General features: G+C 47.0%; 1 protein-coding gene across 1 annotated transcript in view; it reads right to left on the reverse strand.

Annotated features, from left to right (window-relative positions):
• Positions 1-17,740, reverse strand: part of hydin (HYDIN axonemal central pair apparatus protein) — a 1,725,340-nt gene that overhangs the window by 547,942 nt on the left and 1,159,658 nt on the right. The window contains 6 exon segments of the mRNA XM_070897728.1: positions 2,659-2,831; positions 4,967-5,126; positions 10,929-11,048; positions 13,472-13,657; positions 15,061-15,272; positions 15,867-16,082. Coding sequence (XP_070753829.1) covers positions 2,659-2,831; positions 4,967-5,126; positions 10,929-11,048; positions 13,472-13,657; positions 15,061-15,272; positions 15,867-16,082 — 1,067 coding nt within the window.

Here is a 17,740-nt window from a genome sequence, read left to right on the forward strand (position 1 = left end):
AAAGACGGCACCTTTAACTTCCACATAATTAGGGAGACAGCCTAGATTACGTGTTGAAGTCCCTGAAGTGTGACTTGAACCCATGACCTTCTGACTCAGAGGTGAGAGTGCTACCACAGCTGTCGCTGCTCGAGAAGACATAAAAATGGGAGGGATTAGAGTTACGTTGGGCTCAATTTTCCACTTTGCCAATTTTTGCCGCCCAAGAGGATTAACGGGCGATTTTTTTTTGTGCCCGATTACACCGGGAAATAAAGTCGCAACTTTCGCCAAAGTAAAATTTCATTTTGGCACGGCGGTACCCGCAGTTAAATCTGGGGGTGGAGCTTCAAGTCTGTGCCAAAAACTGAGGTTGCCAGGGTAACGAGAGACACACTGAGGGCTGAAGCTCCCCCTACGAATTGAAGTTCCATGGCCAGGGCTTGCAGCGGCAATGGCGTGGGCAGGCATTCAGCCCGGGATCTCAGCGGGACCGGCGGGGGGGGGGGGGGTGGTGGCCAACACCAAAACAAATAATCTTTAATGTAAGGAAATGTAAAAGGAACGTACTTTAGCATGATCATTCTAAACTATCTTTATGAGCAAGACTAAACTGCAAAGAGACATCGCCGATTTATAAACTATCTATGAGCAAGACTAACTAAACTGCAAAGAAACAGCTCCGATACGGACCTGAGTGACGACTTTCTTAACTTACCGTAGGGGTTTTCTGATCGGTACTTAAGGCCACTCTCCGTTGTCCTTAAAAAAAAAATCAGTGTTGGGGAAAACCACTTAAATGGCCAAAAAGGCCCCAAAACAGCGCGGAAATCAGTTTTCACCCAGACCTGCGCCAAAAAATCTGCCGTACAAAAAATCCGGCGCTGATAGTCGCTGCTGGTGTACAAACTTTGAGGAAAGTTGTAAATTCACAATTGCTCCAAAAAAAAATCAGCGGACGCCAAAAAAAAAACAGCGCCCATTGATGGCGAAAATTGAGCCCGTTGTCAGTGTAATGATTACTGGAAGGCTGTGAAGGAGGATTACAGAGTAAATTAAAAATAAAGAGTGTGATGAAGGACTTGCATAGACGTACACGATTATCGTTTTGCAGATATAAATAGTTTGCAGGAAATGGTTTTGTGCAAGTGGCTGAAGTGTGGGAAGTTAGGTTATTCTGATATCAGGATTTCGTGCCCAAAATGCACAATATTCTGGGACATTGCAGAATTATTTTTATATAACACTGCTGTGAAGCGCCCTGGGACGTTTTATTACGTTAAAGGCGCCATATAAATATGTTGTTGTTGTTGTTGTCAGTTACTTGCCTTCAGCCCTGGGACCTGGGTTGAAATAGGCTTGAGCAGTCAATGACATTCCTTTCTGACGAAAGGTCATTGAACTGAAACATTAACTCGGTTTCTCTCTCCACAAATGCTGCCTGACTTGCTGTATTTCCAGCACTTTGTGTTTTTGAGATTTCCAGTATCCGCAGTATTTTGCTTTTGTATTAATCATTCATTCAATACTCCATCTTACTGTTTCTTATCCCACTTCATACTTATTAATATTACAACTGCGTCTTCTAGTTCTCTGCTCACGGGTTAATTTAAATAGCCATGCCTCTAAATAACCTATTCTAAGTTACATTTTCCTCGTCCCACCTCGGCCATTGCTGTTCAGTACGAAGCATTAGTGTCACGGCAAAAATAACCATACAAGCCAACTGAAAATCATTTTCTCCCACAAAAAGTCACAAATCCAATAAAATTACCCACTTAATCCATCAAAGAAGATCTAACCTTGCAGTTTGTGTTAACATCCTTACCCTGGATATTACTTTGTGCACAATTTACATAGTGCATCTGTCCACTATTTAACGGAGACATTAGCCAGTATAAAATAACACGCTCTGTTAAAGTAGTAGTCACAGTAGCTTGAGACAGAAGTGTTAACCATCTGTATGATATCATACCGTGTCATTTCCGAGTGCATATGTTTTCTTGCTTTGCGTTATGTTGATTTCCTGAATTATCCCCCCATGAATCTATGAAATTCCTCTATGTTCCTCTACAAACATGTCTCTGAGCTACACACCTAGTGGTTGAGAGAGAAACCAGCTTCCCACACTCTGCCAATGTAGCATCTTAGCACGACTCAGAATTGCCAAGCGATGGGCCTGATGAACGCTGGCTCTGCAGTGTCCCTCCCTGCTGTGGGCTGGGCCCCTCCCACAATGTCATGGGGTCAGTTATAATCGGAAGTGGGCAGATTGAAGGTGGGTTCAGGTCGTGAATCCCATTTTTAACAATTTAGCTACCCCTACGCTCCAAACCCCCTTTAGAGCAGCTCGAATACATTGTGTGACGCCGTGTGGCGGGGCAGGGATGGGAGAGTGGTGTGCCGGGGATCGGGTTGTGGCAGGATGCTGCCTTACACTCATTTCTCCTCGTGGAGCAAGCTCCTGTTATCAGTGGGGAATTGGCCATGCATCAACAAGCAGGAGAAGGCATGAGCAGACTTGTCCTTTGGGACACACATACTCTTGGCAACCCGATCAAAGGCATCATTGAAGCAGCTTTCAGGGCAGTCTCCATTCCTGAATGTTAAATGCCTGAATATGTCCCTTTGTAACGTGTTGTTTCCGTATCCATAATGTGGCTTGGTTAAATGTCTGACCTGTGCAGGATCATTTTGTCGAATTGCAACTGCTTGCGATCCAGTTCCAGCTCGGCACGTACTCCATGGCAGGATACCTTGAAGAGGATTGGCTCGGGATTGTCTCGTACACAACAGACGAGGTAGTCATCATATTGTCCAGGTGCCGTTGGATAGGCCCAGATCGTGATGTCCTGGAAGGGACGATTTGTGAGCTTAAGAATTCTTACCCTCACACAGATTAGAGATCAAACCCACCTTCTCACATCACTCAGTCCCTTAACTAGTAGTCTCTGGAACACATTCACATTGTCCGCTCCAATGACCTTATTTATTTCACAACCTGATTACTCATTTAGTGAAAAAACTGCACTTGATTTCCCCCAAAATCCCTCCAAACGTCCTTGTTTCTAACTTGCGTGCCTTGGTCCTTGAATCTTTCACCATAGTCAGTGATGTGTCCGCATAATATTAACATTTCCCTCATCATAAATATTTTAAAACATATCCCTGATGAGGTTTATCCTTCAAGTCACAGTTAGCAATAATGGCCTGGAAATTATGCCAGGATCTCGTGATCTCCATCTGCAATTTCTGCAGGAGACCGCTAAAACATCCATCAAAACATATTCAACATAAAGAACCCTGGCCATTTTTAAGTTGATTTGCTGCACGTGAAAATGAAGGTCTTGTGATTTGGCAATACGAATGCCATTCACAAATTCCAGAATTTACCAACCATAATCACCATCCAAATATACCCTCACCATCGCTGCCCAAACTCTACACTGTACCCTCATCATTGCCCAAACTCTACACTGTACCCCACTGCCCAAACTTTACACTGTACCCCCATTGCCCAAACTCTACACTGTACCCCCATTGCCCAAACTCTACACTGTACCCCCACTGCCCAAACTGCACACTATACCCCCATTGCCCAAACTGCACACTGTACCCTCACTGCCCAAACTGCACTGTACCCCCACTGCCCAAACTGCACACTGTACCCTCACGGCCCAAACTGCACACTGTACCCCCACTGCCAAACTGCACACTGTACCCCCACTGCCCAAACTGCACACTGTACCCCCAGTGCCCAAACTGCACACTGTACCCTCACTGCCCAAACTGCACACTGTACCCTCACTGCCCAAACTGCACTGTACCCCCACTGCCCAAACTGCACACTGTACCCTCACGGCCCAAACTGCACACTGTACCCCCACTGCCAAACTGCACACTGTACCCCCACTGCCCAAACTGCACACTGTACCCTCACTGCCCAAACTGCACACTGTACCCTCACTGCCCAAACTGCACTGTACCCCCACTGCCCAAACTGCACACTGTACCCTCACGGCCCAAACTGCACACTGTACCCCCACTGCCAAACTGCACACTGTACCCCCACTGCCCAAACTGCACACTGTACCCCCAGTGCCCAAACTGCACACTGTACCCCCACTGCTCAAACTTTACACTGTACCCCATTGCCCAAACTCTACCCTGTACCCCACTGCCCAAACTCTACGCTGTACCCTCAACATCACTGCCCAAACTCTACACTGTACCCTCACTGCCCAAACTGCACACTGTACCCCCACTGCTCAAACTGCACACTGTACCCTCACTGCCCAAACTGCACACTGTACCCCCACTGCCCAAACTGCACACTGTACCCTCACTGCCCAAACTGCACACTGTACCCCCACTGCCCAAACTGCACACTGTACCCTCACTGCCCAAACTGCACACTGTACCCCCACTGCCCAAACTGCACACTGTACCCCCACTGCCCAAACTGCACACTGTACCCCCACTGCTCAAACTTTACACTGTACCCCATTGCCCAAACTCTACGCTGTACCCCATTGCCCAAACTCTACGCTATACCCCACTGCCCAAACTCTACGCTGTACCAACATCATTGCCCAAACTCTACACTGTACCCTCACTGCCCAAACTCTACACTGTACCGTCATCATTGCCCAATCTCTACACTGTACCCTCACTAAGTCCATCCAATCAAAGGCTGCGCTGTACCCTCACTAGCACCATCCAATCAAGGGCTACACTGTACTATCTGTCCATTCAAAAAGAATGACAGCACGAGTAAAATATGTACCTGCGTGCAACCGCTTGAAAAAAATGAATAACAGAACTTTGAAAGTGTCAGGTTCTCACTGTAGTAGATGAACACTATTTAGAATGCACTGGGATCCACCCATGTAAGTTGAAGTATTTGGCAATGACACAGCTACTGTTTGAGTGGCTGTGCATGGCATCACAGTAACTATAGTGCACACTGTGTTGTGGACACACATACCTTTTTCTGATAGGCTGCAAGTATTACTCTAGGTGGATCCACAAGGTAGGTGGCAGCTTTGACATCATGCTGATAACAGAAGAACACTTCGGCCTCCATGGGTGAAGTATTCATTATAGTAATAATTTCCCTATTTTCTGGGTACTGACCCTCCTTGTACCTACAATCAAAAATATAACAGTATTAGAACAATTCCTGTGACACTCAATTGATTTGAGTTATACTTTTTGCCCGTTTTTTATTCTCATCTCCCGAAGATTCTGGGTTCCGGGTTCCACAGGTGCGTGTACCTCCAGTGCCATTCTTTATGTGTGAGCCTTGGCCTTGAGAGCTGTCAGGCAGCTCAATCATGCAAGGCATCATAGGAACAAAGGAACAGGAGCAGGCCATTCTGCCCCTCGAGCCTGTTCTGCCATTCAATTAGATTATGGCTCATCTGTGTCTTAACTCCATCTACCTGCCTTGGTTCCATAACCTTTAATGTCCTTGCCTATCAAAAACATATCAATCTCAGTTTTGAAATTTTCCTCAACAGCTTTTTTGGGGGAACAGAGTTCTAGATTCCCACTCTCCTTTGTGTGAAGAAGTGCTTCCTGACATCACCTCTGAACGGCCCAGCTCTAAATGTAATATTATGCCCCCTTCATAGAATCATAGGGGTAGAAATTTAGGTCCGATGGGAAGCTGGCACACCTACCGTTTTTAAAGTGATTTTCCGCAGCGCTGGATGAAGTCGCCTCTTTCATGAAATTTAGCTCTTTGTCATTTTTTTTCAGGCGGACCAGAAGTCGGTCATAATGGGGCAGGAAGTGGAATAGTGAGCAGAAGAGCGACACCGAGAGGGGCGGAAGTGGTGGCGGGAAGGTGTCACCGCGGCTGTCGTTCATCAGCGGAGCGGTGGTGATGTCATGACGCGTGTGTGTCACCACGTCCCTCCCCTTCACTTAAAGGGGAGAGGCATCGGCATTTTAAAACTTCGATCCACTGGGCCACCAGGGAGGGTTTCGGAGGCCAGCGGCCTGGCACCCAAGAGGAGGGGCCAGGCTGCTTGTTGGCGGCCCGGGGGCATAATTGTCAGCCCCACCTGGCAGTCGGCCGACAAAAAATAAAACATGGCGGCCGCGGCAGTGCGCCCTTCCCCTGAAGGGCCGGCGCGCAGCCATGGCTCGCACACTGAAAGCAAGGTGTACCGACAGAAAAGGCTGTCGGGGGAACCGTGCGGTGGATCAAAGATTTTTCAAGCTGAATTCGGATGGAGGTGCGGGAGATCAGCGGTGCGCGCTTTGATGACGTATTTAGGACGGGTCGGCAGCAGTGGGGCGGAAGTGGGGACCGTTGGAAAAACCCCTCTTCTCCGAGGTGAATTTCGCTGGCCATTCGACCACAATTCGACGGCCATTCGACTCCCCCGCATAGCCGCCGCTTTCCGACGATAAGAGGCTTTTTCGGGAGGCTGAATTTCGGTCCCGGAAATCATAGAAAATTACGACACTGAAGGAGGCCATTCTGCCCATCAGTCTTGGACTTCCCCCACTTAGGAAATAGTTTCTCCCTATCAAATCCTTTAATCATCTTAAACACCTCAACTGGATCACCCTAGTCCATACTCAATGGATGACAAGTCAAGTCTATGCAACCTGTCCTCATAACTTAACTCTTTTAGCCCTGGTATCATTCAGGTGAATCCGAGCTGCACCCCTTCCAGGGCCAATTGCGCCCCAATGTTCACACGTGCTCTTTCTAGCTGGGGTGACTGGATAGTGTTCAAGGATCAAGGACGCTCAATGGCTTGTTCCCTCTCTAGCCCAGGGATATTGAGATTATTAAACTTAGCTAGCAACATGGTCAGGACTGGCAAGCCAGAGGCTTTATTTTTCTCTAATTCATCATCATCATAAGCAGAAACGAGAATGACTTGCTTCCACACCGAAAAACGGATGAGTTCACGAGTGTTTCGATGATATTCCGGATCCCAAACCAGAAGGGTGGAAGATGCCTGTGCATAGATTTTTTTAACGTGTGGTGGTCGTTGCACCCCAGCCACCACACGGGCTTGACAGAGCTAGGTCTTGGTCCAGTGGCAAGGGTTAACCAAGACGGCTAGAGACCAGCTCTGCTGCACGGACCTAGTGCGCACACATATCGCAGTGTGGGCTGGCCCGTGCTGCCCCTGGGCCCTCGCCTCTTCTGGGCCCCGATCACATCCCTCTACAATCTCTCGCCGCTCCTTCGCCCTGACCTCGCCGCTCCTGCTGTACCTGCCACACTGCAGTCAGCCGTCGCCCTCCTGCAGCAGCATGCTCTGCTCCCTGCAGTGGCACACCACCGCACGCTGCTCCCTCTAATGGCCCCGGCCTGCTGATGGTCTTGCAGGTCGGGACCGTGCTGATTTCTGGGCCAGGCCGCCGCACAATTAATTCTCTAACTAATACCTCTGTGTAGCACAGTAGTTGGTGTGGGTAAACAGAGTGATCTGCCCAGAGTGTCTTAACCGGAATACACTTAACCAGAGTGTTTTATTTGGGAATTTAGAAAGAGTGGGAATTCGGAAAAGAGGGGGAAGAATCTAATTGGAGGAAGTATCAGCGGCAGCGGAACCTTCGACGATTTCCAAAAAACACAAGGACAGCAGGGAGGTGATTGGTGGTGAGTATTAAGGTTTTTTTCTCTCTCTTTACTCACTTAACCTAGGACTGTGTTTTAAACTCAGTGCAGGAAACTATAAAGTACTGTATTAAACTTATAGCTTAACTAGTTATACTAATTATTATAACTATAAATAATCACTGATTAAAGACTTTAACTAATTAAATAAATAAAATCAGGCTAGACTAAGATATGGCAGAGCAGGTGGTGTGTCTGGAATGCAGTATGTGGGAGTTTGTGGACAGCGAGACTGTCCCGAGCAAACACGTCTGCAGGAGGTGTTTCGAATCTCTCTGGCTCAGAGTCATCGAGCTGGAGTGCGAGTTGGAGACACTCCGACACCATAAGGGAGGGGGAGGAATTTCTGGACAGTTTTATCCAGAATACAGTCACACCCCAGAGGAAAGCACAGGTTCAGGAAAGGAAGGGTGTGACTGTTGGAAACATAAGAAATAGGAGCAGGAGAAGGGAGCCAGGTAGCGGGGATTTAGGAGAGGTTGAGAAGGAGGTCCCGCAGACACTGGTCCTGACCAACATGTACGATGTATTCGCTGTCTGTGAGGACAAGGAGAAAGATTGCAGGGAGGACAGCCACAATGCAGACCAAGGCACCCTGGCTCAGAAGGCTGTCCAAGTGGGGAAAAGAGCAGAACAGAAATGTGGTAGTGATAGGGAACTCTATAATTAGGGGATAGAAAGCGTTCTCTGCTGCCAAGAACAAGAATCCCGAAGGGTGTTTTGCCTACCACACGGTGCCAGGATGAGGGATATCTCACGGTAGCTGGAGACGAACTTGGAAAGGCAGGGGGTAAATCCAGTTGTCGTGGTCTATGCTAGAACAAACTACATCGGTAGGAACAGGGAGGATGTTGTATCTGAAGTTAGGCTCTAAATTAAAAAGCAGGACCTCAAGGGTAATAATCTCTGGATTATTGCCCGAGTCACATGCAAATTGACATAGAAGCAGACAGATCAGGAGAATTAACAAATGAGCTGAAAATCCAGCCCCCAGTATTTACAGTATCTACTTACATAGAATGAAAGGACGGAGACAGTGAAAGAAAAGACCAAATGCACTCGATTTGAGGACAGTGTCTCCTTTGTAGGTTAACAATAGCCATATTTTCCAAAATAATATTTTTACTTCCTACAAACTACCGCTGTAGCACTAACACATGTGATGCTGCAGTCCTCGTTTGCACTGACCTACACACACCAAGTTGACCATCAATCTTCGTCAACTTGATCTACTCCAAAGTCTACATGTACCATCTAATGCTGTGGAGCTGCACTCTTGCAAGGCGCAGTTCTCCATCTAGTGTATAAGTCTCATCACCAGGTTTGCAGATCATAAAAGCTGTATGAAGCTGTAATTTACCTACCTGATTTTACAGTAACTGATGCTTCAGATCAGTAATACGTGGCATGATTTACCATTTCCAGGTATAAAAGAAGTAGCAATGTGCTGGCATGTACATAAAGCTTTGAGAAGCTGGGATTGTTCAGCTCATAGCAGAGAATGTTATGGGGCGACTTAGGCACCAAAATTGCCCTCCTCATTAAGGTCCATTACTGCCTCTCAGAGGTGGTAATGTAGCATATAGGCCTCACCGACCGGGGGCAGACGGATGGGCTGACCCGTCTTAAATTGCCCCTGAGCCAGGAGCGGCGGGAACAGGTTTCGGTGCCGCTCATCGGGCACACACTGACCCCCTTTCCGCCCCGCGCAGGAACGGCGCCGCCGCCTGTCGGTGCCACTGACGGTTTCCCCAGCGGTAAGCTGTTTGTAGCTGGGCGGCGCATCCGCCCTTAAAGGGGAGGGCGCACTGCTGTGGATGCCATTTTATTTTAATTGTCGGTCGACTTGGTGGTCGGCCGACAATGGTGCCCACGAGTTCGGCCAGGCCACCAACAGGCAGCCAGCATCCCCTCTTGGGTACCAAGCCGCTGGCCCAGCCGTAACCCTCCCTGGTGGCCCAATGGGTGCCACTAAACTGGTTGGAGAGCTCACAGCGGCTCTCCCCTTTAACTGAAGGGGAGGAACGTTGTGACATCATCAGCTGATGACTCCGAGCGACGTCCGACCTGCTCCACACGCACTTCCGCCCCGCAGCCGATCCGAACACCGTCCGCAGATGAAATATTTTTCAAGTCCTGAATATTGCACTACTCTCCACCCCGTGGATCTTCAGAAACGGTAGGTGCGCCTACTTTCAGTCCTCTTCATAGTGGTGTTCAAAATTATGAAGGATTTTGATGACATAAATAAGGAGAAACCCTTTCCACTGAAAGGAGGGTTGACAACCAGATTTAAGGCAGTTGGCCAGAGGAGAGAAAAGAAGATTTTTTTAAAACGCAGTTATGATCAGGAATGCACTGCCTGAGAGGGTGCTAGAAGCAGATTCAATAGTAACATTCAAAAGACAAAAGAATATGCAGGGCTATGGGAAAAGAATGGGGGAGTGGGACTAAATGGATAGCACTTTCAAAGAGCTGACACCCACACGAGGGGCTGAATAACCTCCTAGCCTCCTTCTGTGCTGTAGAATTGGATGATTTTATAGCGCATAATATCTGTATTGAAATGGTGCAGTGCAGTGCCTTCAACATGCTGTGTCCTGGAGTGGTGGCCAAAAAGGGCCATTCCTTGCACACTGTTGAGTTTCCAACCTCCGCCATGTGTCACGTGAAGTGGCAAACAGAGTTATCCCAGGCACCTTCCTGTATTGGAGGGAGCAGGAATTAGAGGGCGAGTTACTCCAGGCCAGGCACACTGAGGCCAGCTCACAAGGCAACAAGTGCAGCCAGGCATCTTGGCCAAGAGTAGATGTGTGGCCCAGGAAACTAACAGTGCAAACAACAGAGAGTAAATCAGTAAAAAAAAAAAAAATCTCGTCTGTCCCAGTGCTCTGCAAGTCACACAAATACAGAAAATAAAAACAGGAAACCATTTTATCCTTGCAGTAATAATAAACGTCAACACATTCGTCAGCTCCTGGTATGGTTGCCAACTCTGGTTGGATGTATTCCTGGAGGTTTCATGAAATGACCTTCCACCTCCAAATTCCCCGCCCAGTTAAATAGACTCCCCCCCCCCCACCGCCGTCATCACTAATGTTCTTATAAATAATAAATAAGTGTTCAAAGAAAATAAAAATGAACACAATTTTTTTTAATGCCCCTGAGATTTTTCTCCTGGGTTGCTTGCAACAGCGTCTGGAGATTAATCTTGAATTCCTGGAGGCTCCAGGGCAATCCTGAAGGTTGAACAACCCGAGATCCTAGGTGTATGCTGAGTACCCTCTGTGTAACTTGCCTTTCCCTCGTTATTCCACAGAGCAATGGGCCAAACTGAAAGGTCCCTGTGCTCATGATGTATTTCTTCCGAGGGATTTCATCCGGTTTCACGTTCATCTTCCGATGTCGAAAGACAACCCTGGGAAATAAAGCCAATAAAAAGTCAGATAATAAGCAGCGGTTAAAGCTTGCTGTCCAAGGAGATTACTTACAGCCACTGCAGCCTCCAAATTACAACTTGCAACATTACCATTCTTTTATATGAAACTTCGCCTGCTATTTTGACAGTGTTAGCCCCCTTGTGACCACTTTGAAAAAATAATCATTAAGTAATTCTATTATATTTCCTTCATCAATAATTATTCCACCACTTTTATCCTTTAAGAGTTCTTTCTCCTTATCGATTCTTTCACTGTTGTATGAAAAAGTTTTGTTATTATGCTTAACCTGGTTTGCCATTCATTTCTGGTGACCTTTTTGGTTTTCATCACAGGCGGTCCCTCGAACGAGGATGACTTACTTTCACAAGAGTTCACAGATGTTTCAATGAAGGACCCGATGTTCCAGTCCTGAACTCCAGTTGAGGGGATGGAAGGTGCCTGTGCGTGGATTTTTTTAACGTGTGGTGACCATTGTACACCAGCCACCACACGGGCTTGACAGAGCTAGGCCTTTATCCAGTGGCACGGTTTGAACCAGGATGACTGGAGACCTGCTCTGCTGCACGGACCTAGTGCGCACACATATCGCAGTGTGGGCTGGCCCGTGCTGCCCCTGGGCCCTCAGCTCTTCTGGGCCCTGTACCCTCATTCGCCGCTCCTTTGCCCATGATGTTCCAGGGCCCGGCGCTCCAGCTCTATTTATAGCCCCGAGCTGCGGTGGTGTTCTCACACAGGTCGGGGCGGACCAATAAACAGTTTAACTAGCAGCTCATCTCACTGCAGCTTATGGGATGTTGCTGGCAGAGAGCAGCTCTCACATTGGTTTGCATAACAGTCGTCACAGATCTCCGCAAGGCCTTTCTCAAGCATGTGTCCACTTCTCTTCTCACCCAGTTATCAGTCAGACCTCACCTACCTCACTGTGTGTGCAGCATCCGGCAGCTGCCATCCCCATCCCTCAATGTCCCATGGCGGCTGCTATTGCCCTCAATATAAATGTGTATTTATATAGCACTTTAATGTAGTAAAACGTCCAAAGGCGCTTCACAGGAGTGTTATCAAATAAAATTTGACACTGAGCCACATAAGGAGATATTAGGCCAGGTGATTGGTCAACCATTGTAAGTTTTCAACCATCCAGCATTTTACCATACCCCTCTCCCACCAAGTTCTCCCTCTCCCGTGTCCCTGTACAAGAAAGACTTGCCTTTATATGGTGCCGTTCACGACCTCAGGGTGTCCCAAAGCACTTTACAGCCAATTAAGTAATTTTGAAGTGTGGTCACTGTTGTAATGTGGGAAACGCGGCAGCCAATTTGCACACAGCAAGGTGATAATGACCGGATAAGTTGTTTTAATGGTGTAGGGATAAATGTTGGTCAGGACACCGGGTAGAACTACCGTGCTCTTCCTTGTAAATAGCACAATTGGATCTTTTGCGGCATCCGAGAGGGCAGACCGGGTCTCAATTTAACGTCTCTTCCAAAAGACAGCACCTCCAACAGTGCAGCACTCCTGCAGTACTGCACTGGAGTGTCAGCCTGGATTTTTTGATTTCAGGAGACCGCACAGCTAAGCAGTGTAAGCCTCGTTGCAGCCCTAGAAATGATCGTGCTGATTGTACACTCCAGACTAGGAGTGACTACACTTCAGAAGTACTTCATTGGCTTTACTGAATGGGCACCTGTTTTTGTAACGTTGCCACTTAGACTGGGAAATCGGCTGTGTCTCATGCTGCCGTATGCTAACTGCCTCTCTTTCCCTCCACCCCCCCCCATCCCGCCCCCCACCCCACCCATCCCCCACCCCCACCCACCGTCCCCGACGCTAGGTTCCTGCCCCCAGTTTGAATCAGGGTTTTCATTTCTCAAAGATTCACAAAACCTGTCAGACATCTTTAGAGAAGTTCCTTTAGGGCAGGGTTGTGGTGCTAAGCCAGATTACCCCTATTATACATCCTCGGAACTGCCAAGAAGCAGGGGCTTTATTACAGCAAAATCCAAGCCGTAAACTCAACCAACCACAGCACTACAATTGGGCAACTTCATTTATTTACAAATATGTAGTATCATAAAATAAATCACATTGGAACAATTCATTGCACCACCTGTGCCTGATATCATCAAAAAACATGACTCTGATGCTTCCCAAACAAGAAAAGGTTTCCAAACACTTAATTTGAGAAAATCACCCCATTAAGCAATGAATATGTGCAATCATCATCACATCAGCATGATTACATAAGGGTTCCAATTATCTGTCTCAACAGATTCAGGAAGTCAAGAATGGAAAAGACCATTTGACCCATGGAAGCTCACCCCTCCATTACTCTAACTTTTCCATCTTAGTTTATGACTGCCACCCCTGTTATTCACAAGTTCCCTTTTATTTAGAAACCTACTTGGGATCTTGGCTTATAGTTGGGAATGAACAGATTCCTCTGCAGTACAACTTGTAGCATTTCCGCGTTTCCAGGATTTCAAAGTTCAGTGTTTGATCAAACGTTCCACACACCACTGAATTAAAATGCACTCGTAATGCAACCTCTTCACCAGGTTTTACAGTCCAGTGGTAAGGAAGGACTCTGCTGGAAAGATGACAAAAACTTAAAAACATAGCTTATGGACGAACTGGATGCCATTTGGACCATCAATTATACAGACAAGTTGCTTTGTGCACAGCCGTGGGTTATTCCTAATTTCCTGAGGAAGGGTGAGTAACCAGAGGTTGAAAGTCTGATCAGATAAGTTCTTTAAAACAGTATCAAACAATCTTCCAAACATGACCCCACCATTGGGAGTTACAATTATCTGTCTCAACAGGTTCAAGAAGTCAAGGATGGAAAAAGACCATCTGGCCCATGGAAGCTCATCACTCTATTGTCCTAACTTTCCCAACTTGGCATTCAACTGCCTTTTGAATATCTCTAATAATCCTGAATTTGCCAATCGTCTTGCCAGCTTATTCCAAACACACATTATTGAATAAAGAACTTCTTTCCAATATCTGCTTCAAATTTAATTTTCACTATTTTAAATTTATGTGCTCAGTTTAAAATCTCATCTGTAATACTTCTGACTGTGCAGCATTCTTGTATTTAATTCAGTTGCGAGATATGGATGTCACTGGGAAGGCCAGCATTTAGTGCCAACTCTTCAGCCCTTAAGAAAGTGGAGTGGGCTGCCTTCTTGAATCGCTGCAGCCCATGTAGTGAAGGTGCTGTTGTTAGGTAGTGAGTTCCAGGATTTTGACCCAGCGACCATATATGTCCATGTTGGGATGGTGTGAGACTTCAAGGGGAACTTTGAGGTGGCGGTGTTCCCAGGCATCCACTGTCTTTGTCCTTCGAGGTGATGGAGGTGCTGTATTCCCTCAGTATTGTGCAGGATTATCAGCCTAAAAAATCGTCTCAAGTCTTGGAGTGCGTTTTAAACCCATTACTTACTGATTCAGAGAATAGAACACTGCCAGATAAGCAAAATTAATATACCTCTGTAGGAAAAATAGAGGGATTTCAAGAAAATAATAATCCCAATCTGATTCAATCAATCTCAGCTAGGGCAGAACTTCAAGCATTAAAAATGGCCTCAGTGCTCACGAAAACAGATCAAGCCATGGTTCCTACTTCTGTTTGGAAGTGCAATTTCGGGAAAGTGGGCTGAGAAGAGGGCTGGGCTGGGTTGTGGTGTCCTCCACAGACTGCTGAGGCACACATGGAGAAAGACCACTTGGGGGAAATACCAGAAGGCTGCTGGCATCTGTGGAGCTGTACCCCAGCAAGAGTCAGCACCTTCAGGAGAGAAAGAAACAAATAAGCAAAAGAATTAAATAGGTGAGATAAAATCAGTTTAACCGTGACACCCTCTCCCTATGACATTTCTATTATAGAATATAACAGTTTTTCGTGCATGTACAGTAAAGGGAACTCACTACCGTATGGATATCTGCACTGGGATGCTCTCCAATGCAAGTGAGGGCTGGATAATTTACCTGACTGTTTTGTAATCGTCTTTAATTGTGTCATCGATGACGCTGCTGCGGTCAGCTTCAGATTGAGGTGATGCGGCGCCCATGGCAAATGAAGAGCGAGAATCACGACGACTCTTTTTGTGACCACCGGAGCGACGCTTGTCACGGTCCGACTCAGCTTTGTCCGTTCTGTCTTTCTTAGATTTCACTTTGTGCTGAACTTGCTGCTCCTCCTGCGACAACAGAATTTCCTTTTATGTTTTGTATTGTGCAATCACCACTGTGATACTCTTAGTAAGCTCAAATAAAGGAAAGCCTTGCATTTACGTAGCACCTTTCACTACCTCAGGACATCTCAAAGTGCTTTACAGTTAATTAAGATCTTTTGAAGTGTAGTCACTGATGTAATGTCGGAAGCACCGCAGCCAATCTGTGCACAGCAAGCTCCCACAAATGGCAATGTAATAATGACCAGATCATCTGGTTTTGATGTTGGCTGAACGATTCATATTGACCAGGAAACCAGGGAGAACTCGCTTGCTCTCGAATAGTGCCATGGGAACTTTTATGTCCACCTGATAAGGCAGATGGAGCCTGGGTTTAACATCTCACCTGAAAGACGGCACCTCCGACGGTGCAGCGCTCCCTCTGCACTGGGAGTGTCAGCTTAGATTTTGTGCTCAAGTCGGGGCTTGAACCCACAATCTTCTGACTCAGAAGCACTGACACCTGCAGCTTGTCAAAAGGCCCAACAATGCTCGCTGTGGAGGAAGTTAGATATAGCTGCTTTCACTCAGCTCAGACCTACTCTCTAATGTCACACGTACCTTAATAACTGGGACCACGAGGTCGAGCTCTGGTTCGGGCTCTTTCTTTTCTTCAAACAACAACGTTCCTTCATCTGGATTAGGTGAAAGGGAGAAGTGACTCAACGCATCCTGTCCTGAAGTGGGCCTTCGCTCCACAGGGTATTGCACCACTGCAAACAGGGCAGGGGGCGGGATAGGGGGGCCATTTGGGCCCATGCCCAGGCTATCTAAAACCTATGCAAGAGAAGGCAACATCAAATTAACTTTCTTTAAGTATACAGAAAGAGGAAAGATACTCACATTTAGGTTTCACCAATGCACTTTTTCCTGATTCAAAGAGCAGGAGGTAACCTTTCTCTAAGGTGTCTATTCTTCATTGTTGTGGGGAAAAGGACATTCTCTCTCTCTCTGTCCACTCCTACACACTGATTCAAAGAACAAGAGCTGGCCTTGCTGCTCTTACCGTGAGGGAGTTCCCAGTGATTCTTTCTCCCATCCCAAGTCTTGCTCTGCCTTTCTGAACGAGTTGATTTTTACAGACATCAGTTCAATGGTTGCTTGCAAAATTTTGATGCATCACCTAGCTCACCGTTCATCATGTGTGAGCCTACATAGCAGTGTGCATCTGCAGGCTATTCCAGCACAGTGGACATCATTGCCCTCACACGATATTTACATGTGCTCATTCTTACAGGAGTCACTGGATTGTAAAGCAAACGCTCTACTCAGAACTCCTTCATGACAAAGGAGCCAAAGGTGGACAGCGGAAATGTTACAAGGATACCTTCAAAGCCTCCCTGATAAAGTGCAACAGCTCCACTGACACCTGGGATTCCCTAGTCAAAGACTGCCCTAAGTGGAGGAAGTGCATCTGGGAGAGCACCGAGCATCTCGAGTCTCATCGCCGAGAGCATGCAGAAATCAAGCGCAGGCAGTAGAAAGAGCGTGAGGCAAACCAGTCCCACCCATCCTTTCCTCCAACGGATGTCTGCCCCACCTGTGACAGGGACTGTGGTTCTCGTATTGGACTACTCAGCCACCTAAGGACTCATTTTAAGATTGGAGGCAAGTCTTCCTTGATTCCGAGGGACTGCCTATGATGATGATGAATCAGAATTGATAAGCCCGGTTTTCAATATTTAGCCAGTGGCACTAAGCCTAGCTGCAGAGTCCCAGCATTATGCAGTTAACATTTCTTTTAACATCACCTTGAATCAATGTGCTTCTAATTTTCTTTCAAATAAATGAATAGTTGTTGTGAGATCCCTGATTAATGTACAATTGTGACCTGTGCAATTTGTAAGGCAGTGCTTTGCTTGTACTAGGATACAATGCTGTTCCACAATCTTGAAATAATCTAGTAATGGAATTCTCAAGAGGCCAGAATTAGAGGAGCACAGATATCTCAGAGGGTTGTGGGGTTGGAGGAGATTAGAGAAAGGGAGGGTCAAGGCCATGGAGATTTGAAAACAAGAATGAGGAGAGGCAACATAAACAAAATATTCTTTTATTCGCTCACGGGATGTGGGCGTCGCTGCCAAGGCCGGCATTTATTGCCCAGCCCTAATTGCCCTTGAGAAGATGGTGGTGAGCCGCCTTCTTGAACCGCTGCAGTCCGTGTGGTGAAGGTACTTCCACAGTGCTGTTAGGGAGGGAGTTCCAGGTGTTTGACCTAGCGTCGATGAAGGAACGGCGATATATTTTCACGTCAGATTGGTGTATGAGTTGAAGGGGAAATTGGAGGTGATGGTGTTCCCATGCGCCTTCTGCCCTTGTCCTTCTAGATGGTAGAGGTCGCGGGTTTGGGAGGTGCTGCCGAAGAAGCCTTGGCGAGTTGCTGCAGTGCATCTTGTAGACCGGACACACTGTAGCCACAGTGCGCCATGTTTGGA

This window comes from Pristiophorus japonicus, chromosome 13 (assembly GCF_044704955.1).
Source record: "Pristiophorus japonicus isolate sPriJap1 chromosome 13, sPriJap1.hap1, whole genome shotgun sequence".
In the NCBI taxonomy this organism is placed as follows: domain Eukaryota; kingdom Metazoa; phylum Chordata; class Chondrichthyes; family Pristiophoridae; genus Pristiophorus; species Pristiophorus japonicus.